The sequence below is a fragment of the Rattus norvegicus genome, chromosome 2 (assembly GCF_036323735.1).
Source record: "Rattus norvegicus strain BN/NHsdMcwi chromosome 2, GRCr8, whole genome shotgun sequence".
Taxonomy (NCBI): domain Eukaryota; kingdom Metazoa; phylum Chordata; class Mammalia; order Rodentia; family Muridae; genus Rattus; species Rattus norvegicus.
Genome location: NC_086020.1, coordinates 227,952,946 through 227,976,595, shown reverse-complemented (window position 1 = coordinate 227,976,595; position 23,650 = coordinate 227,952,946). Strand labels below are relative to the sequence as shown.

Here is a 23,650-nt window from a genome sequence, read left to right as displayed (position 1 = left end):
CTAAAATACAGCAAAAAAAAAATGATCCTGACAAGAAAGGTATCACAAATAAATGATCATGTTAATATTCATCCTTATAAAGGAGCTCATTAAGTAAGATGGCCTACAGGAAGGCAAAACCAGCATGTTCTCTTATGTATGAATCCTAGACTATAAAGTAATACACACACACACACACACACACACACACACACATACTACATGTGTATATATGTGTGTATATAACTTATGCCTATATATGAAATATTTATACCTATATACACCTATGTATATATACATGTAGTATGTATACATGTATGTATGTGTGTGTACGAACTGTAAAGGGATGGACAAAAGGCCACATGTGAAATGAAAGAGATAAAAACTGGAGAGAGAATATGAAGGGATATTGGGGCAGGAACTAAGAGAAAGGAGAATCTCAGAGCACACGTTGTTTGTAAACATCATAAATATATCTAACGCCTTGTATGTTAATTGAAAAAAATAAGTAGAAAACGAACTGATCACCAAGAAAAACTCATGTTACCCTTGACTTATTTTTATGTATACTTTACCTTCCCAATTATCCTCACTTTATTCTCTCACAGGGTTTTAAAATTATAAACAAGAAAAATCAGTCCTTCTGAAGCTGAGCGTATTAAGAAACAAACAAACAAGGGGTTGGGGATTTAGCTCAGTGGTAGAGCGCTTGCCTAGCAAGCGCAAGGCCCTGGGTTCGGTCCCCAGCTCCGAAAAAAAAAAAAAGAAAAAAAGAAAGAAACAAACAATCAAAACTCAAAACAAACAACAACAAAAATTAACCTACAGATTCCTCATTTTAGAAATGACCTCTGATGTCTGGAACATGGTGCAATGTTATGAGTACTTGTTCACAGCATGAGTATGCTGTTCATCCAGAAGACCCCAGTTTGGTTCCCAGCACCCATATTAGGTGACCCTGTAACTCTACCTCCAAGGGATCTGTCATTGTTCTGGCCTTGAAAGCCACCTGCACAATGGTGACACTCACATACATAGACACACACCCATAAATTAAAAACAAACAAAAAAACGAATACAATCTTTTTTAAAAAATAGAAATTATTTCTAACTAATTTATATAGTACTTCAAACTTCCAATTTACTTCACTAAGACAAAGATTAAGAGATTTAGGGGAGGGGGTTCAGAAATGGGAAGCAAGATAAAAAGATACCTGCTGCTTAAATTATTGCTAATTAACTGCAGTTTAAATACTGAAGACAATTGACATAGGCAGAAATATACACACAAATACACACCCTGGAGTTCCCATATGTTTCCATTTTGCTACTATTATCATTTACTGTGTGCAAATCAGTCAAGTATTTACATTAAAGCTATTCTGAAGCAGAAGAGTACCTACAATACAGTGTGACTGGGAAGCCTTAGTCCTACAGAGGAGAGCCTGGGCAGGGCAAGGTCTTCAGCTATGAGACTCTGACCCATGGATTTAAACCAGATCCCACAATGCAGCTGGAGCTCAAGAGAATCATTATGACCCAGAAACTCATTAGATATTCAAACTCTGTTCCATATTCTAGGCCTCTGAAACCATCTGTTTTATGAGGGCCAGGAGCTGATTCTGATCTGTTCCCATATGGAAAGGCTAACCATAGTTCTTTCAATCCTTTTTTTGCAGTTGTTACTGAAAGGTCAACAGTACAGGACCAAGAGGTGAAAAAATGAGCAAAATTAACATTACCTTTACCATCGTGTGATGTGTGTGTGTGTGTGTGTGTGTGTGTGTGTGTGTGTGTGTGTGTGTGTGTGTGTGTGTGTGTGTGTCCCGGCCCCCACCGGCCAGGTCAGAACTCTTGCCTCTTGTCTGCAATGGGCCAGGTACCAAGAGGCTTAAGGTTGTAGAGGAAGCCTTGAAAATCTGGCCACAGAAACTGCAAGTTTCAGAAACTGCTGAAAGCCCCAGAGGTAACTGTGTCCCCATGTAAGCTAAGTCTGTACTCCTTCATAGTGACAAATGATAGTGGGAGAAGAATAAACACTGATCCCTTAGGTCCCACTAGGAATCCAATCCCCAAGTAGCTCTCCCCAGAGTTCCAGGCAAGCGGAATTCTAATTGATGTCAGCTGCTTCAAGGGAAGGGCTACTGTGACCTTAAACTTGGCCCCTGGTCCTCTCTCACATCCAGGAACAAAGCCAGAGGGCTCTCCTGGCAACTGCCTGATGTGCTAAATGGCAGGCCTAGCCACTGAGGGAATCCTGACCTGTACCAGGGACAAATCCACCACTGCAGGAAGCAGACAAACCAGAGAGATTAGCAGTTAGCCCAGATGATGTCTGCCCATCCCCTGGGCCCAGGGAGCAGAAACAGGGTTCTAAATCACACTCTGCAGAAGCTGAGGCTCCCGCTCTGTCTCTGCTCCACAGACAGGCACAGAATGCTGTGCTAAGTCAAAGGGAAACAAGTGGGCAAGGCCTTACATCAGAAATGCAGTACATCGATGCTCGGCCTTTTGGCTAAGATCAAGTGCAGAAATGCAGTATATCCGGTCTCTGCATGAATATCTTACCTCAGTAAAGAGGTCTTTCATAGACATGTGTTTTTAGAATGCAAATGGAGCATAAGTTTGAAAGTCAATGTAAACAAATGCCCTGTAATAAGAAGAGTCATTAGCCTCCCTCTGCCAAAATCATCAGGGCTCCCTTGAAAGAGCAGGAAGGGAGAGCAGGAAGGGTCCCTGACCAGACTTGATACAACAGCACTGCCCCACATCATTCCGCCCTTCAGTCTCTTGCCCGCCCACCTCCCACACCAGGTTTTCAAGAACATACCTTGCTATCATACAAAAAAAAAGTCTATTTCAATTGGTGTTATTGCTATCCAGAAGGCTATTCTGCAGCTTTTCCTATAGTAAAATAATAGAGGGTTCCATTCAAACACCAGGTCACCTGTCACAGGTTCCAAGTTCTTTCTACACTCTTTATTCTGGTTCCCACATTATCAGAGGCCTCTGCCACAGCTCCGAACAAAATAAGAACAAAATAAGAATGTGTGTGATTCTGGGGCCTTCAGGAAAAGGCAGCACCTTCGCAGTCCTACACTTCCTGAATCCTGAAGAGTTCTAGTCCATATCTAGCACCGGTTGGGTCCCAGTTAGTTGTTTCAAAGCTCAAATAATGTAATCAGTGGACGCTGTCAGGGAAACTGCTACTGTGTAGACGATGAAAGAGTTTGGACTTGGAGTTTGCTACGCTCACAAATGTAAGACCCTGAACGGCCTTTAGTTTAGTCAGAGCTGTGATGTGCCCTTCTTTGGGCAAACATTGTTTCCTGCTACTGTCTGTGTCCTTGCAAGGCCTTATTCACAAGTGCCTATCTCACATCATCCGTACCAGAGGTACAAACATCTACCACGCCGGCTGACCAAACTGAGCAGTCACAGCAATGTCTAGCTACATTTTTAAAAAGTATCATGTATAAACATTTGCTAAGGAACAATGATAAAACAAGAGCCAACTTTCAGAACTAACTTTGGCCATCTTCTGGCTCCTTCCCATTCTCTGGGTTATTCTGTCCTTACCTGTGTCTAGGTGTCTCACTCTGTAAGCCATCTAGGTAACACTGTACTAATGAAACTGCCATAAACACACCACACACCACAAACCACACACCACACACTACACACCACACCACACCACACCTTTTTCCTCTCCTGGTGCTCTTAAGAAGCCTCTCTTCCCCTGCTGTTCTCATTAGAGTTGGGCATAGTCTATCTCTGACTCATTCTGTCAAATCTTTTTCTGATTCATCACTTTGTCAGCCCCTCAGTTAGACATCACTTTCAACCCCAGCTTCTACAAACTACCCTTACCTTCGTTGTTAGGAATTACAGCTATGCACTAAGGGTACGTCTGTATTCCAGCCAGACCACACTGTGATCCAGAATATGCACTGCAGCAGGATCAGATCTTTGGATGTGATCCCTTGCCAGGGCATCCATGCTGCTAGATTAAAATTTCTCTACCTAAAATCTATAAAGAGATGAATACTCAGATTGCCAATAACCAGAACACCAGTTCTAGGGGTCAGCACAAATAAGCAAACTGTGGCAGATGTCAGGGCCACTCCACTCCTCCACAGAAAATACTTTTATTAATACAAAGCACAAAAGAGCTGCAAGGAAGCTGAGGAGCAGCAAATATTTGCAAATATTTTTTTTTTTTGCCATTTGCTTTGTTTGGCTTTTTACTTAATGTGGAATTACCCGCATGCATGTACAGGTGTCCATGAAGATGTGAAAAACAGGCATGCAAAAATCACATATATATGTGAACATAAGAAAAAGGAGAAACAGACACTATAAAGTTTGGTTTCAGGCCTCGATCTGCCCTAAACACATTTATGTCTCCTACATCTTTCCCTTACATCTTCCCAACACATGATCCTTGACCACCCACCCCACCCCCTTTTATATTCTCCTTTCTTTTCTGAATATTTTCACAGGCTCTCTTTTAAGGGTAGCAATCAGAATTATATAAACGACACTTTACCGTGAAAATTTTCAAGTACAAACTAAACATAACTTTGCTGATCCAATTATCCAAACAAATAAACTCTAAGTTAACATATAAATATCATCTGGTAGACTCAGCTGTCCAAATAGGGTAAAAAATCTCAGAATAAGGCAACCAGATATCATAAAACATTACCAAGGTCTTAAGTCAAGGCTCAGGACCCCTATATCCAGAAGGCTTGATGGGAGAGGCTTCCTGGACGTAGTATTTGAAGTGACTTTATGGGGTGATTATCCTTAATCCAAAAGTCTGGCATGTTCAGGTTTCTTGAAGGTTTGAATGACCCCATTGCTCAGAAGACTTCAGATATGGGAGGATGCTAGATTCCAAGTTACTGTTATTTCACTTTTACTCCAAACACAAAGAAAAGCTTTTCTATGTCCTTCACCCACCTGCCCTACTTTTTCCCAATTTACCCATGTTTCAGTTTATGTTCAGAGTCATGGGTATGTTCCTGACTGTAGCTGCTGTGATCTGAACACTTAGGCCTCCCCCAGATTCCTATGTTGAAATCTAATATCCAATATGAGACCCTGGAAGGGTTCATGAATGGGACTATACAGTTCTTATAAATGCAGTCACTGTCTATAGGTAGAGACCCCCTTCCTTCTCCCATGTAAGAACATAAGAGAAGTCATTCTCCATGGACCAGGGAGCAGGACCTACCAGGGACATTACATCTTCTAACACCAAGATCTTGCAACATACTGGTAGATTTCTGTTACTTATATACAAGTCAGAGTTAGACATTTTTGTATAACAGCCTTTACAGAAAGGTTTTCTCCCCTTTACCTAAATGTTAAAATAAATCCTTTCTGCCCAGTGTCTTTGTCACTCTTATTTATATTTTTATATTCAGAGTGAAATGGAGTAGTGACCCAAGAAAACCCATGTAACTTTTCACGATCCATGATATCCAAATATCTTCAAATCTCTGTCCTGAAAATTGCAAAAATGCCATGTGGGATCTGTGTAGAGGAGCCAGGTGTGTCCTTAGACTACACACAGGATTAGACCTCAGGGATAAGACTTCATAAGCCCGATTCGTCCACACTCTTCCTCTGTTTTCTTCCACAACACAAATCATTTATTTTATATGTTCATTTTTTAGCTATAATGATCACCTCCATTTATACCTACTGGGCCCATTAGTGAATTTAACATGAAGTCGTCATTGGAAGCTGCACATTATCATGTGAAAGGTAGAGAAAAATAAACCTAATAAAAGAGCAAGCCATTTATTATACTTATATGTTACTTCTAGGTAACAAATAAACAATCATAAAGATATTATTTAATGCATATGCATTATCAATAATGTACCTAAGGCAAGTCAATCAAGTGTTAAGATAATCTTGCTGCTGTGTATTCTTTACTAGTCTTAAAATACTAATTTTATCTCATTTTGTGTTTACGGTTTCAGTACTGAAGAAAGGGAAGTACCATCACGGCCTTATATCATGAGCAGGAGATAATGCAGAACCCCATCTGATAATACGGAAAAGGGGGCTGATTTGGATGTGCACAGGGTAGGCTTGTGGTTTGGTTTAGTACCACTGAGTTAATTCCAACAGAACAAATGTCTTTTGCTACCTAACTCTAGCCTCCATCAGCATTGAAATTTCTAACCAAACCTAAACTTTGCATACTGTCAATATCTTTGGTCTAAGAATCCTTAAGGACTTTGCAATCAGCAAAGGTCTATTGTGACACTCGAGGAACCGCTTCACTGTAGCATTGTCACACTCGAAAATGGGCCTGGATAACAAGAGCATAAGCATATGAATACTCAGGAGATGAAAAAACCAAGTGTGTACAAAAATATTTGCATGTCTCCTTTCTTTCAAATATTCTCCATTGAAAGGTTTTCTCATGCCGAGTATAAAATAGCAAAAAATAAATAAACAGTTTTAGCTCCATTGAGAGTAAAAGGCTATACTTCAGCAAACTTCATAACCAGTAGGTTAAATTCTCTTGGTATTAGATGCTGTTTTGTAAGATGTCATTCTTTATGACACAAGACTAGGATACTTACAATATAATATTTACCTTTCTAAGAAAAGTGACAGAAGAAAAGCATTAAGGAAGGAACCATGGGAAGGAGGCCAAGGGAGTTTCCTTCCTCTCTTGCCTCTCATACTTTAATATGGACCAGAACAACTCAGAGGACTTAATCAAAACTGAGACTGCTGGACCTGACCCCAGGAACCCAGACTCAGTAGTTGCAAGATGGAGCTTGAGAGTCTGTCTACATTTTCACAGGTTCCCAGGTACCGGTGAGAGGCTGTACCCTGGAGACCATCCTTGGCACACCATTCATTCTGTTTCCCTTGGACATGGCCTCCAGCTCTGTGGAAGGCTGAGGACAGCACAAGGAACCTTGCCTTGTAGGAGGGTTTCTTCTGACAGAACACTGTCAATCAACTGAGTATATGCACCAACCCGGTTATACTTCATTTTTTTAGATCACAGCAATTCAATTATGTAGGCAGTAAGTGCAAACAAAAATATTTTTATGTACAAATGATAGTCTTAATCCCTTACAGCGCAGATTCAATTGTAAAAACAGATGGTGTATAAGGTGTCTGAAGGCTCACTGATATCAAAGATCTTTAATTTACTGTTTTGTACAGTAACTGGTGTAGTGTGGGCTCCATGCTTGGGTCTTACCTGTGACTGGGGCATCAATATCCAGCAAGTTTTTTTCCTGTCGGAGAATCGAAGCACCCTCTGTTATTATTCTCAACGCGACACTTTCTTCCAGCCTGCCTTCCTTCATGAGATGTGCTTTTAAGATATCCACACGAGGCTTCCCATCGTTATCAAACACTTCCTTTGCTGTCAGCCGGTGACTTGGCGGAAATGGAACGGCTGTAAGAAAAGTCAAAAGGTTACATTAACCAAAGCGCTTCAACCACCGGTTAACACCACAACTGTCACTAAGCGGCTAATGCTGACTTTAATATGAGCTCAAATTAAAACACATTCAGGCTCTATCAAGAGTTAAAGACTGACTTCTTCCTTTGATTCTAGAAATAATTAGCAACCATGGAAAACAGGTGCTTATGGGTCTTCTCAGTGAGGGCTACTGCTCACATAAGAAGGATCCTGATTGAGTTTAGATGAAAATATGATTCCCATTAGGCAATCCCTGATTCCATAAATGAAAACAGATCCTAAATGCCCACTGATAACCCACCCCCAAAAAAGATGGTTCTGTTCTGTTTGGATCAATGGAAGGGATGAGGCATGTTGACAAGTGGGTCTGTTCTAACTGAAGTTCCTTCTCTGAGTCAATTTCCCCTTGTTAGCCACTTACAATTAAAGAAAGGAACAGACGTCTTACAGCTAAAGCCAAAAATGCACTAATACCTCAATAGGAAAGTCAAAGTTGCATTTAAAACTATGCCAATAGCTCAGCCCATAAAGCATGTGCAACAAAAGGTTGAAGACCCGAGTTCAATCCCTTATACCCGTTTTTGAAAAGCTAGGCCCAGTGGTGATATGTGCCTAAAATCCCAGCACAGGGAGACAGAGACTGGAAGAGCCCTAAGGATCAGTGATGACAGTCTAGTCAGCATAGGCTAACCTGTGAGTCTCAGATCTCAGTGAGAGAACTTACTCAAAATACAAGGCTAAGAGCCTCCTGAGGAATAACACCAGGGGTTGACTGGCTTACACACATACACAACATATACAGACAGACAGACAGACAGACAGACACACACACACACACACACACACACATGCACACACGCATGCACATGCACACATGCACACATGCACACACACGCACACAAAGACCCAAACTTGAAAGAGAACTGAGGGGACATTGTGAAGAGTGAGGAAGGAACTCAACCTATAAGCACAGGAAGCATGAACACCTACCTATACTAGAGTTCCCAAGCACCACATACAAAGCCAAGCATGGCCACTCATCGGTATCATTGAGGGAGGTGGCAGAATGAAATGTCCTTGACCCCAAAGGCCAGTCAATCTAGCCAAAAACTCTAGGTTCAGTGAGCGACAACATCTCTCAAAAACCATAAGGTAGAGAGGGATAGAGGACACTGACTGCTGGCTCTCGTGTGCATATATACACATGTATGCACACATATACAGTGCACACACAGATGCAAATACATACATACATGTATACCTGCATACATACATACATACATACATACATACATACAAGCACATTTTAAAATAGCAGGAGACAATATAAGGCCAGAGGAAAAAAATTCAACCAGGAAAATGTTGGTTTCCTTGTTAAAAGAAAAAAAAAAATCACATTTTTTGATTCTTTGTTCCATCTACCCCATGCAATTGTACATAAGAATCCCTTTATAGCTACTTTCACCTGAACATACATGGCACATGCTTACTCTGACAGCTCACTCTTTCCCCAAGCTCCTGTAGGAGCTAGAAAATTCAAAGATTCATTATGAGAGATGGTGTCAGGAATTCTGATAATGGGCTATGATATGAGCTGTTTTGTTAAAACTCATTTTCTATTTCACACAAGAATTCATCCACTGGACAACTCATATCCATTGATGTCATCTGTAGAACTTGCCTGTGCCATACCCACAAGGCCATGTTCCAAAGAGTATTTTCATTAAGACGCTTCTCTCAGTGGATAAGAATCAAACAAAAAAATCTGTTCTCCTACAGTATATTATACTTCCTGAAAAGAAATAAGACTTAGATATATGTCAAGAAATGTGTACAATCTAACACTATAGACTTGTTGCCAAGATGAAAATGTAAATACATATTTTAAACCAGAGAATGAACTTTTACACATGGATGCAGCCACAGCCTCCTAACAATCCAACCACATGCATGTAACAGTGCTGAGGACATAAAGAGGCAGAGACAGACTCCATGGGTGACCAGTTGGATTTGGGGTCCAGCAGAAGGAACCTGGCAATAAACCTTGACTCTGAACTCTCAAATCTTGGGGAAGTTAAGTAACCTCCTCTGGCTTCAGTTACCTTGCCTGTACAGTGAGATTCTGTCCATGTGCAGAGTGTTATAATAACTAAAGTAAATAGAATGTCAACAATGACACTGTTATTTCATGCCAGCCTTTGTGTAGGTGATAAAACCAGACACGATGGGAAAACTGTAACCCTAGGAAGGTATATGTACATGGGTTTACATATAAACTCCTTGAGTCCCTAGAACATGAATGTGTGGGCAACCTGAGGTTCAAGATTATTAAGTAAGCACATTGCCCAATATAATCACCTATTTATGTGTAACGGACTTTAAACCTAGGCAATCTGATTCCAGGATATGCATGTTAACAGTTAAACTACCCTATTTCCCAAGTCTCCTCAAGACAACACATACATATTAAAAAACAGTCAGTAAACCATGATTCAGAATTGAAATTCTGATATAGAGAGTTGTTTCTCATAGATAACCGATGTTCCTATGACAAGAGTCTTCTTCTTCTTCTTCTTTTTTTTTTTAATTTCAAAGAGATCTATTGGCCAACAAAACACAAAGCAGAATGTCAGTGCTCACAAAGGAGAGGAAAAGGAGAATATTAGGTCATGGAGCTTGGAACGTCTTGGCCCTCACCAATATCGCCAATTCTTCTTACCTAGATGTTTGTTGGTAAGTGTGGAAGGCAATAGCTTTGGTGGAGCTAAGAAGGAGCCTAAGCTTGACCACAAGCACTGACAAAAATCAGACACTCTGGCACGGGAGAATACACCAGGTTCTCAAGTGGGCTAGCCAGCCTTAGAGTGAACCTCAATCATGGAGCCTCAGACCTAGAGAGAGAGTGGGGGTGGCAGAGGAGTGGAAGAGAGGGGGGGGAATGGAGAGGGAGAAGGAGAGACGAAGGGGGAGAGGGAGAGAGATTGTGGGGGGGGGGCATGGGCACAGAAGCACATGGAGGTCAGAGGGCAGCTTTGTGGAGTGGGTTCTCTGCCTGCTTGGGCAGGAAGAGCCTTTAGCCAACAGGTGGAGGAGATAAGAAAATAGCCAATAGTGGGACCCTACTTCCCACTGGCTGATATGACTGGATCTCTCAGTAGCCAGACAAATGGCAAGGTCTGCAGGAGCCAAGATGGGCTACCACACTGACAATAATGATCGGTAGAGGAGCTGAAGGCCAGGGAGAAGTTTTCCAGAACAAAAATAAGAGCAGACTAATATTTGTGCACCTTTTGGCTTCACGGAAAAAAAATACCAGCTTTTCAAAGGTCACGTTTATTTGCTTTTTCTCTCTTCACCTAGAGCCCTACATGAAGGCTGGTGCCAAATGTTGAGCAAAACTATTCGACCAAAGAACCCCATGAGCTTAAAAAGTATTTTTTTTCTCATTAACTCATTGTGAAAGTGACTGTGCTTTATGTAATAAACTTGGGCATCTCCTCCTCCCTTCCATTGGAGTTGGACCCACAGAAGTGAAGTTTCTGAATGCTACTAAAACTCATCAATAGTTAGTTTTGAGCTAGGTCTTGCTAAAACAGTTTTCTTATGACTGCCTTAAATATAATCATAGAATAAACTTTTATATGACTTACTAGAAACATCATATAGATAAGTGAGAACACCCAGCTTCCTCTAAGTTCACTATTCCCACGAAATGTCACTTTGTTATCTTCAAATGAATAACACAGGCAAATACTAGGTAAGACGTGGAGTGAGGATGATGCAATCCTTTCATTGCTAAGACAAAACTGCCTTAAGTAGGTTCACCTCCAATGGACAAAGGCTCAGCTGTATGATATGGAGGAACGTTTTCAGTCCCTATGTCTATTGAAGCTGCAATCTGTTTTACATTCACCAGAAAAACACCAAGCCAGAAGATTCAGTAACAAGAGGAGCCAGATCCCTGGGTTCAGCTGATTACAAGGACCATGCCTCAAAAGATCTACCAGTCTCTTTGAGTTTTGAATTAAATGGGTTTTAAACAAACCACTATTAGTAATTAGCAGCCATCCATGAGCTCTTGCGTTGTGTGATCTGATCCTAGTACCTAGAATTACTGCTTCTCATATCTGAAGAACTCCATGCACTCCTGAAGGAATTCCCATTATGCTAAAGGAAACAAACAAGAATCATGGTCATGCTAACAACTTCACTAGAAGGAGGATGGATTTCTGCTATGGGACTTCTTTCAGGAAAATTTCATAAAATGGAGACAAGAGAATATTTTGCCTAGTAACTTCTTAAAAACGATGGTTTTTTAAGAAGTTTTTAACCCTTAAGTGGTATCACAGCTAAAAACCCAAGCACTCCATGTTCTCAAAGGAGAAAGGGCCTAAACACAGCAGGTTTTGCTTTCTCTACCACTCTGATGGCAAAGCCCTGTAGATGGTTGTTGGAGAGAGGGCTGACTCAGCAGTTAGGAGCACTTGCTACTCATTTGAGGACCAGAGTGCAATTCTGAGTACCCACAATGATCTCAACTGCCTGCTACTGGGGATCTGATGCCCTCTTCTAAAACCCATTGGTACTGCATTAATGTGATGCATATAGGACAAGCAGGCACAGACACACACACACACACACACACACACACACACACACACACATGCGCGCGCTCTAAAACAAAAGGTCTGAGCCTCTGCTTCTATTTTCTTCTCATATACATAGAACATATAAATTTATGTTTAGTCATTGTAGGTAGTAAAATTAACCTTTTGTATGCTAAGCATAGGTTCTGTCTCCAAATTGCCCGTAATTTGGGGGGCCTTGAAGCAAAGTAGAAAACTTCCATTCAATACTGACTCACTGATATTTAAAAAGAGTGCATTGTAAGGTTAACCAGTACTAAAACTAGGATTGTCATCAGTGTCCCCTGATTTGTATGTCAGTACCTTAACCTCTAGACATAAATCACTTACCATGGTACTGACAGGCACAGATGATTGAGAAGTGGAACCAAGGTATGCTGGGAGTCTATCATAAGCCCTGCCTTTAGAGGATCTAGTGTGTACTTGTGTGCAGGTGTCTGACTTTCCCATTGCTGTGACAAAACACCCTGGCAAAGCAAGTTAAGGATGGAATATTTTATTATCTGAGCTCAAAATTACAAAGCGATGCAGTCCACCATGGCAGAGAAAAACAAACAAAAGAGAAACTCAAAACGCAAAGAGACATGAACTAGAAATGTGTCCAGGCTACAAAATTTCAAGACCTGACTCCTAGTAACCCAATTCCTCCTGAGAGGTTCCACTTTCTAAAGAGAATCTGACTGTCCCAAGCAATGTCACCAAGAGGAAACAAAGCATTTAAACACACAACAGACAAGCCTGGAGCACAGTGAAGGGGACAGTTAACATTCAAACTACAACTATGTATCTGAATTATCCCACTAATATTTATACATATGTATTTAACATTAAATTAAGATGTTTATTTAATAACCTAAATATAATTTCATGCTGCAATTCATTACGTCAATTTCTTCTTAATTTTTTTTTAAAAAAGTAGCTCCCAGAAACATTTAAAATGACGTACGTGACCTCATGCACAGACACTAAATGGGCATTTGTTCACTTTCCTTCCACACACTTTTCTTTGTGTTCTGTATCCCTTTCAGGATCCTGAACTGCATGCAGAGCTCTTAGCTTATTTAGAGATAAACCTATGCACTATTAGTGTAAAGGAATCCCTGGCAATATTAGTATAAAGCCCAGATGGAGGCCTAACGGTCCATGCCATCAGAAAAGCATATAGAATGCTAGCCAGCCTGCTTTGTCTCCCCACCCCTCACTGCCAGCAAGCATCACACCATTGGATCAAACAGAGCAGGGTAGGGGAAATGCCACTGCAAGCCCAGACATGCTCATCTCATCCCACGCTATAACCAGAACATGCACATGAAGAGCCCTTGTCCCATAAGGTCTGCAAAAGGGCTGCCGGAGATACTTAGGTCAGCGCATGTGAAGAAAACAGCTTAAGGATATCACATGTCAGACAACTTAAAACACGTTCTGGCCTGTACCTTCTTAGATTGGCACTCCAATCTTGTGGGCATTTGTGTATGTTGCCAACCTTCACTCTAATCAAAGGCTGGCAGAATAGAAAGACGGGGCTGACCTATGGGACATGAGAAGGGCAGTTCACATTTCCTGCTTGCTCAGCTATCAATCCAAAGCTACTGACAGTCAAGCTGCTCTCAGAGGCAGCTTCCCCATTTCCAAGAGCTGTCTCAGACACAGAGAGCAATAAAACAACAGAAGAACAACACTCACGGGGGCAGGAATGCTGGTGACCTTTGAGTCTAGCCTTAACCAACTATCTCTCTTCTCTTACCCTAACCTGGGCCACAAATCTCATAAACAACCTTGCAGGGTCATTTGCAAACAGGACAATCTTTAAGAAACATAGTAAACGGTTACTGTGTTTGTGCATGTTTTTCTTTAATTTGCTTAATCTTTGAACCTGGTTATAGAATATATCATTTGTGCAATGCAACTCCCAAGTTACACACACACACACACACACACACACACACACACACACACACACAAACACTTCTCTTGAGAAGCCCATACCGCTGTTTTGGTGGGTACCTATATGGTCCTTTCATAAAATTCATCAATACCACCTCTCTCTATCCCTCCCTCCCTTCTCCTCTCTTTTGCTTCACAAATCATCGACCCATGAAATGTGATCCTATTCAAAGTAAGGAGGGAGGGGAAGTATACAGGAAGACATCTGAGACTTCCAGGCTATGTTGTGTGGTCCCATTCTGAGTGACGTAGCCTAATTTACATACAGCATTAAACAATTCTCAGTTTATCTGTGTATGGAGTGTGCCTAAGCAAAGATAAACAAATCATGTGTCAGGAGAGAGCCAGACCCTTAGAACACTGTGAATATACTTAACAGGGCTCTGCCCACACCAGTCACACTGATGCTACTCGCTTGACTTGTTCGAAAACATCAGGCTTTCACTGGAGTTAGTTTCTGTCAAATACACTTATAAAGAAAACTCCCACTTAGTAATGTCCTGGTGTTTTCACTTATCTTTGACAACATCCATCCCCAACAACATCCTCTTCACCCACTTCCTCTACGGAACCCCCCTCCCAAATCCACAAGTCCTGAGGCTTAAAATATATTCAGTCAACATAGATGTGTCCCAATTACTTCCCAGTTTGCTAGCAAACTGAAGATCTAAACTGAAGATCTCCTTCAGGTTTCCTGGTTGCTGGCACGCAAAAACAGCACAATGAGGTTTTATGCAGTATGTCAAAAATGTTCATAAAAGGGTAGAGCTGTGCTCAAAGCATTTCTGAAATAAGCAATTTTCCCTTTCCCACTGACTTACCAACTATACATGATACACAGTACATTTTGAACCAAACTCTAAAATATCTTACAAGCAATTTTTTAATAGAACAGAACAACAGTTCTTTCAGGAAAGAAAGGGACCTGCAGAGGAAACATGGAGGAAGAGACCAACATATAAATGATAACGGATATATGAAATATCATGAGGAAACCTATGCCTTTGCATGCCAAACGAGAGTTAATTTCTAAAAGTCAGATATTAAATAAAAGAATTACCATTTCAAGAATTAATAATTATAGAAAATGAGCACAAGAACACCACCGACAACTACTACTTCTATAATTTGAATTTTAATGTAATTTTCATTAAAACGCGACCATGTGTGTATGTATGTTCCTAATCCTTCATGTGTGTTGTTTCTTTCTTCCTCAATACAATGCCTAAAGGACCATGTGACAAACATGACCGTCCATTCTGTCTCTGTTTGCAGATTTGAGAGGCTCTATCATAAAACAATTTTAACTTTTGACTATGATGGGAGGTTCATTTTGATTACAATTGCAAATGTCTTATACAATGAATTATGTAATAATGACTCAACATGATTCACTTATGAAAAGAACTTATTGTAGCTGCTTCAAAAAATTTCAGCATTGTTGAAAAACTTAAAATAACAGTGAACTCGAATATTTTATTGTTAAAAGAATAAAATGTATACACACATGTATATGGCTGGCTAGCCACCACTTCAGAATAATTTTGTATATGGCTATGAGGAAAGCACAAATATCTTTGCTGATTTAAAATATTGTACTTCTAATTTAAGGATTTTATTAAATATTGAATATTTTAGTAAAGATTGAAGTCTTATTAGATTTTTTTTAACTTTCAACAAAATTTTATTACACAAAGGTTGTCACATAATTGGATCTTTCTCTACTTTGTACACAATCGTTCTCGCCCTCCACAGGAAGGCTGTTTCTGAATTTCTCATGTGGTGACACAGCGCTACAGTCCTGATGCTGACAGAACAGTAGAGATGCCTCAGGGATTTAAGTTGAAAGCAGGACACAGGTCTATGGCTCTTGCACCCAGCATCAGGAATGAACAAATGTCTTTATTCAAAAATGCAAAATAAATTATCTCGAGGCATGGACAATGACAGCAGTAAACCATTAAGTATTGTCAAAGGATGGTTACAGTGATCAGCCAGCCTTCTCTTCAGTCATTTTCTTCAGGTGACTTCTCTGAAGTTACCGGTGAGGAACGTGCCTTGAGCTTCCTATCACAGTTCATTGATAAGGGCAAAGCTCTATTCTAGGAGTTAGAACAGGCCACTTCCTATTTTACCCGTTGCATCCATGCCAGGGTCCTTTAGGAATCTCTGTCATGACAGCTTAGGCTGTAGTTAGGAAGGAGGTCACCCCAGCAGCATCCAGCAAAGCTTTGTAAGAACCTTTGTTGGACTAATGATTCCCTTTCCACCATGTTCACAAACTCTCCAAGCACGGCATCATAACCAATCTCTGAGGAACTCTGCAGAATTTTCTCAACTATCAAAGATCCTTCAACACCGGCATTCTTGGCAATCGTCACTGCAGGAATTTTAAGTGCTCTTTTAATAATTTCTACACCTATCTTCTGATCTTTATCGGCAGGCTTCAGTGAATCCAAGGCTGAGATTCACCAAAGCAGAACACAGCCCCCTCCTAGAACAATGCCTTCTTCAACAGCTGCTCTTGGAGCATTGAGAGCATCTGTAACTCTGTCTTTCTTCTCATTCACTTCAACATCACTCGTCCCTCAGGCCTTCAACACAGATACTCCATTGGAAAGGTTAGCAAGTCGCTCGTTCAGCTTTTCCTTCTCAGATTCACTAGTTGTGATCTCTAGCTGCTCAGTGATTTCTTGAATACAATTTTCAGTGTGACCTTTGTCACCTTTTCCTTTCAAAAGCATGGCATCATCTTGGGTGACAATGACCTCTCCAACTTTTCCTAAGTCACGAGCTTGAACATCTTCAAGATTTAGATTCAACCTCTCCTCTCCAAACACCGCACTACTAGTAGCAATAGCCGTATCTTTAAACTAGTTCTTCCTATTGTCCCAAACCCTGGAGCTTTGACTGCTACAACCTGAAGACCAACGTTTAGTCTGTTCAAAACCAGCGCGCTAAGAGCTTCTCCATCAACATCTTCAGCGATTATGACCAAGGGCTTCCCATGAGCATTGGCAACTTCAAGAGCAGATACAATGAACTGAACACTAGAAGTTTTCTTTTCACTCAACAAAACATAGGCATCTTGGAATTCATGTTTTTGACTTTGGATGTGTTAATAAAATATGGGGAAATATATCCTCTATCAAACTTCATGCCTTCAATAATTTCTAGCTCATCATTCTGGGTCTTTCCATCCTTCACTGTGATGACACCCTTTCTTCCAACCTTCTTCATTGCATCAGAAATGATGTCCCCAATGTCTTTGTCTCCATTTGCAGAAATTCTAGCAACCTGAGCAATTTCCTCAGGGGTTGTCGCAGGTTTGGATTGTTTCTTAAGTTCAGCAATTACAGCATCAACAGCCAACATCACACCTCTCTGGATTTCCACTGGATTAACCCCTTTGCCGATCTTCAAAAAGCCCTCCTTGGCAATAGACTGTGCCAGAAGAGTGGCAGTGGTGGTGACATCCCCAGCCTCTTCGTTTGGGTTATTGGTAACATCCTGAACAACTTTAGCTCCAATATTTTTGTATTTATCCTTTAAATCAATTGACTGTGCAACAGTGACTCCATCTTTTGTTACTTTGAGACTTCCCCAACTCTGCTCAATAATCAATGTTCTTCCCTTTGGCCCCCATTGTAGCAGCTACAGAATCTGCTAAAAGGTCTACACCTTGAAGCACTGAGGCTCGAGCATCCACACCAAATTTTACATCTTTACCATAGGCCCGAGTAAGAAGAGGAGCCAGTGCCCGAGACACTGTCTCATCTGGCGAAGGCCTGTGGGTAGTCGAAGCACATCTGTGGAGCAGGAGCAGGAGAGCACGAGGCGAGGCAGGCTGTCTGCAGCGAGTGAGGGCGCCTAACTAGATTATTAAAATATATATATATATATACATATATATATATATATTTGAGGAGTTGCTTTTATGATCCTATGATAAAATAAATTGAGATGTTTAATATGTGTACTCATTTATGTCAGAGAATACAACTCTATGGATTTTTATGCTAAGTGAAATAATGATGAAATATTCTACCGAATGATATTTATAGTCATTTCTAGAGCAGCAAACCTAAAGTAAAGCAAAAATCACTGCACTGCAATGGATTTAAGGAGAGAAAATTCTAATTTAATTTATTTAGAGCCTGAATGCTGACTCAGGAAGTAGAGGCACTTACAACAAAGCCAGAGCCCCTGTATACGATCCCCAGGGTCCACCTTCTACCAGGACAGAAGTGACACCTCCAAGTAGCTTTCCAACCTTCATACATGCACTGTAGTACACGTGCGTGTGTGTGTGTGTGTGTGTGTGCGTACACACACACACACACCACATACCACACACACACACACACACACCACATACCACACACACACACCACACCACACCCCACACACACACACACCACACACCATACACACACCACACACCACACACCACACACACACACCACACACCACACACACCACACATATACACACAGCACACACACAAACCACACCCCCACACACACACACACCACATACACACACACACCACACCACACACACACACACACCACATACACACACACACACCACACCACACACACACACACACACACACACACACCACACACACACACACACACACACACACATACCTAGACTGGAGTTGAAAATATTAAATATTAATTTAAAAATATCCAAAAAATATGAAATTGAAACCTTTGAAATAAAAATAAATAGGCCAATGCAATATTACCGTCTTGTAACATGATATGAAGATAAAATCTATTCCTACATAGGATGCTCACACTGACTCCTTAACTCCAAACCTTACATTTTCTGTGTCATCATGTTTATGTATTGGCCCAATACTCTGAGATTAAAACACCTACAAATACCACAATTTTTAATGAGTATATTTCTTCTGTTTGAAAGGTTCTTAAAAAATGTCCCCAAAGGGTAATGTCAATTCTACGTAGATTGAAGAATGCCACCTAGTTACCATGTTTGAATATAGAAAAAATAATTTCATAAATGAAACCATCATAGCAACACCGGGAACAAAGGATTGAAATATTTTGCCTCCTACCCACCCTCCAGAGAGCCCAGCACAGAGCTAAAACCCCAAGTGAACTGGATTCCCTCCTCCCCAGCCTTGGCTAACCCTTCTTCTCTTCCCAGGAGGCTCACCAGCAGGTCGCAAGAAAACATGGGCCCCAAAGGCAGCACCTTAGGAGAAATGCATGCACTGCTTCCCTTGGGTGAGTAAACCTTTTCTCATCCACTGTATCTGGGCTATTTCTAAGAACCACACATTCCTATGAGAAATGCACAGCACACAGGAGGCCTTAACTAGTCTGCTCCTCAACTCAAACCATCATTTTTTTCTGCATACACGGGTTTAAACATTAGGATAGTTTAGTGATCATTTCTGACAATAAGATCCCTCAACTGTTTTTCTTCATTCACCCTTCAAACGAACTTGTCAATTATGATTTCAAATCAAAGTCCTTTAAAAAAAAATACTTGAAGTTGAAAAGAGGGGAGTTTCGTGGTAAGCCCCTAACCTGTTTACATTTCCAGCCATACGTACTTGACTAGAGTTGGCCTGCAGAGTAAGCAGCACTGCTGCTCTCAGCTAAGAGCTCCTCCTCTCACATCATCGACCCACAGTACAAGCCTACGCCTAGAGATAGGGCATACTGACCCCCAGTCTACAGGCAAGGGATGGACCAGTCTGCACATAAAATCAAAAGGGGTGGTGACCTGGAATAAGTTGAGTAAATAAGGCATACAGTTCTGTGTTCACCATGGCCCTAAGGGACACCAGGGCAATCCCAATAGTGTCTCTGGTGATAAACATATCATATTTCATAACCATCTCCTAGTCCAGATTACTGCGTGGAGTACCCTGATGTAAAGACCAGCAGGAATGTAACAGCATTCTCATAAGCTGTCATTACACAGAACTGTTTAAGTGACTTACTGCTTTAAACGATCGAGTTGGGACCAGCACAACTGCTCAGTGGCTACAAGGTCTTGTCATTGAGCCTGATGACCTGAGTCCATTCTCTGGGACCCACATGGTACAAGAAGAGAACAGACTCTTGCAAGCTCTCCTCTGACAGCCACATGCATGTCATAGCATATGTGTGCACGACTACTTACACATATCCATGCTAAATAAGTGTAAAAAAGTCAATCAATTTAAATGTGTAAAAAGAGATATGCCCTTACTATGTAAAGTTTCCATTGTGAGGAGGTCAGGAAAGAACATCTGATTCATTAGAACTTGAGTTACAGATGGTCGTAAGCTGCTATAAGGGGGATGGGTATCAAATCTGGGTCCTCTGTAAGAGCAGTGAGTGCTCTTACCTGAGCCAACTCTGTAGCCACTCAAGTGTATATATTTTAAGTATGCAGAGTACAGTCATTCCTTAAATATTGAAAGAAGAAAGGTCTCACAATCCAGCCAAGCAAAATACGTCTGAGTATAAATCGAAAAGATTAGTTCCATGAGAAGACAAAATTGACAGAAAATACAATACTCTTTCTTCCAAGTGGGTTGATACATCATAATCTTCCATAATATTCACTATAATGTGGAAATAATTTATCCATTCACTATGGAGATTTCAACTGTCCATTCTGGGGATAGTAAAATACAAACAGAATTTTAAAACTACAAACTTCTTATGACTTGAGACTATAAGAAATGAGAGTTTGGTTTACTATGTATGTATGAAGGAGTCTCAGTCTCTCTTCTCTCTCTCTCTCTCTCTCTCTCTCTCTCTCTCTCTCTCTTTCTCTCTCTCTGTGTGTGTGTGTGTGTGTGTGTGTGTGTGTGTGTGTGTGTGTGTGTGTGTGAAGCAGAATCCTCCATAGCATGTGACTATTACTAAAGACTTTTATAATACACTCATAGGTATTGGCTATGCTGCCTCCCATATGGCCAAGGGGGACCCAATTATTACTCTTTTGTGAAATGATAAACAAAACAATAATCGGTCGCCCAACATCTTCTTAACTCCCCTATGGCTAGATACTAATTACCCTGAGGGTTTTCCTGCCCAGGAGACAGAAACAAAGTGTGTCCCAGAAGCAGAGACACAGACCTGGAGAAGATTATTTACGGGCCATGAAGATGAATTTTGATAATAAGAACTGCTGTCTTTCTCTCTTCTGGTAAATAGCCATCGAAAAATAACGAATTCAAATATTGAGTATTCGTGAGGAAACAAAGGATGAGGGGCTTGCTCTGGACACCTTTAATTAGCCATGAAGTATCAGGCCAGTTTTTGTTCATAAGCAGCAAAGGAAGAGATATGTAAACAATTTCAGAGCTGTTGTTTATGTATGCGTTGAAATAGTTGGGATAGAAAGGTCAGGAGCCAATAAGAATCTTCTAAAATTAGTCTCATGAAAGTTACTAAAAATTGGTATATAAAAACATGAATTATTTTAAAATATTAAATATTTTAATTACTACAAGATGATACAGGGAGCACAAAGCAAAACTGTATCTTCCCTTAAAAATGTAAATATTCCAAAAGATTCTTTTTTTAAAACCAAATTGTGTGGAGTGTCACGTAAATGAAAGACATGGAGGGTGTCGGGTTTTCACTGACATTGCTTAGTCTGTACACATTTCTTGAGGAAATAACTTAACAGATTCTTAAGAGTCCATGACCTGGAGAACTTCACGTTCACTCCACCAGGATTGGCTCACCATCACCATAGCAACCACCTAGTCAGGATCCCTCAATTATACTCTTGCCTAGATTCTTTCAAAAATGGCCAAACCACTGCTCCCCATCTCAGGGTTACCTCCTCATAATCCACCATACACTCATAGCCTAAGGTCGGGCTGCCCTAGTTACTCAGTGTTCCAATGAGTTCATGGATTCACATACATTTCTTCATGCTTTTGAAGAAACTTAAGTAAAGGGCTAGCTAGGTACAGGAAGTCAGAATTCAGATTACTTAGGGAAACTGCATTACCTCAGATAGTGTAACTGTTCTGGAGTCCATACGGCTCTCTTTTTGTAAAGTGAACACTAAACAAATCGACATTTGCAAAATGCTTGGGCCATAATTTGCATAGTAATACTTCAAGTGGATTCCTCAGAACTGGCCAATGCCCTGAGTCCCTTATCATGTGACCGCAGAACCATCCCTATTCAAATGTCATGTCTAAAAATAAGTTGCCTTTCCATATAAATATCCCACATACTTAAATTACCAAATGGTCAACAAAGTAGCCTTTGACTCTAGTTTGTTTCCTTCCTGTTGTCATTTAATTTGTGTTGGACATTTGATACCGCCATTAGTTTTCCTGTCTCTCATACTTACTCAAGTCTCTCTACAAACCCAGGCCCTAAACGGTTTTAGTATGCACACACTGAATCCCTAAGGATAACTGAATTTGACCCCTCAAGTTTCTAATTGCAAAAACGAAATAAGAAAATAAGAAAGAGAAAATAAGAGGGAGTAATAACAGCGACAATGCCAAACCAATATAGCAGTTATCAATTACATCTTGCATATAGTCCAGATACTTCATATATGTTATTTCGATGGCAGATCCTGAGTACGAGGGTAGGTAGCATTTTCCTACTTTTCTTACATATGAGATGAATTGATGTTAGCAACTTTGCGAAGTCAGTAAGAGGAAGCCAGGGCTCCCAGAATGATCACTGTTTTAGATGATGAGCTCTGAACTCCTGCTCTACTGTCTCTTCACATAAACTGTACTTAGATGCAGGTCTCCTGGGAAGTAAGCGTGGCCTGAAGAGCACTCTTAACTTCCGGCTTTCCTGAAAAATGCCCTTTTCCTTTGTCTGAGTTCACTGTCCCTTCCTACAGTGGCAGGCACAGAACTCCCCAGATCATTTGTGGGGTGATTAACTCACACATTTCCCTCCTCACTGTGTGGTTCTCTAAATGCAACAGCATCTACCCTGCAGGCAGTTCTCCCCTTCCACAAGTAACTTGGTCCTTTTTTTCCTAAGAGCTGGCACCAAGTCTAGAAAAGGAACACATGGGATGTTATATATCATCATCAATAACGGGTTTGTGACCCAGCTTGCAAATGATACCAACGTTTTGTTTTCATGTGGGATCTGATGGGTAACTAGGTCCTTCAGAATAATTCCACCAGGCTTGGTGTCCACTGCAGATCCAGTACGTTCTGTCTCTGCTAGCTGCTACCTCATGCACTGGCCTTAATTCTGTTAAAGTGCATCTCTCCTAGACTTATTCCTTAAAAGCTTTTCAGGCAACCTGTTGTTGACAATTTTGAGCAATATGGAGCAGACTCCAAGCTCTAAATGCAGCAAGGTGTAGTGGTTATTAGTTCTGAATTATGTAATTGCTACTCTCACATTTTGGCTGGCTAAGGCCGTGTCCTTGAGAAAACCCTTATGAAACCTGTTTCCACAATCTGTGCAGGGGAAATGGGATTCCATTTTTCCGAAGACAGGGAAAGGATGCCGGGAGGGCAGACTTGACTCAAGTGCTCAGGGCAGCACTTGGTGTAAAGAATGAGCTGGACGTTGTTAAGTTCATAGGCTTTCTGGTATTTGTTTTTATTGTGCTTCAGTGAACTCCC

At 40.9% G+C, this 23,650-nt stretch overlaps 1 protein-coding gene across 3 annotated transcripts in view; it reads right to left on the bottom strand.

The window, feature by feature from the left end:
• The window catches only part of Ppp3ca (protein phosphatase 3 catalytic subunit alpha), a 274,503-nt gene that overhangs the window by 136,965 nt on the left and 113,888 nt on the right, over positions 1-23,650 (bottom strand). For all 3 annotated transcript variants that reach the window (XM_063281306.1, XM_006233363.5, NM_017041.2), the window contains exon 2: positions 7,223-7,423. In XM_063281306.1, the coding sequence (XP_063137376.1) occupies positions 7,223-7,423 (201 nt within the window). The remainder of the gene's footprint in view (positions 1-7,222; positions 7,424-23,650) is intronic.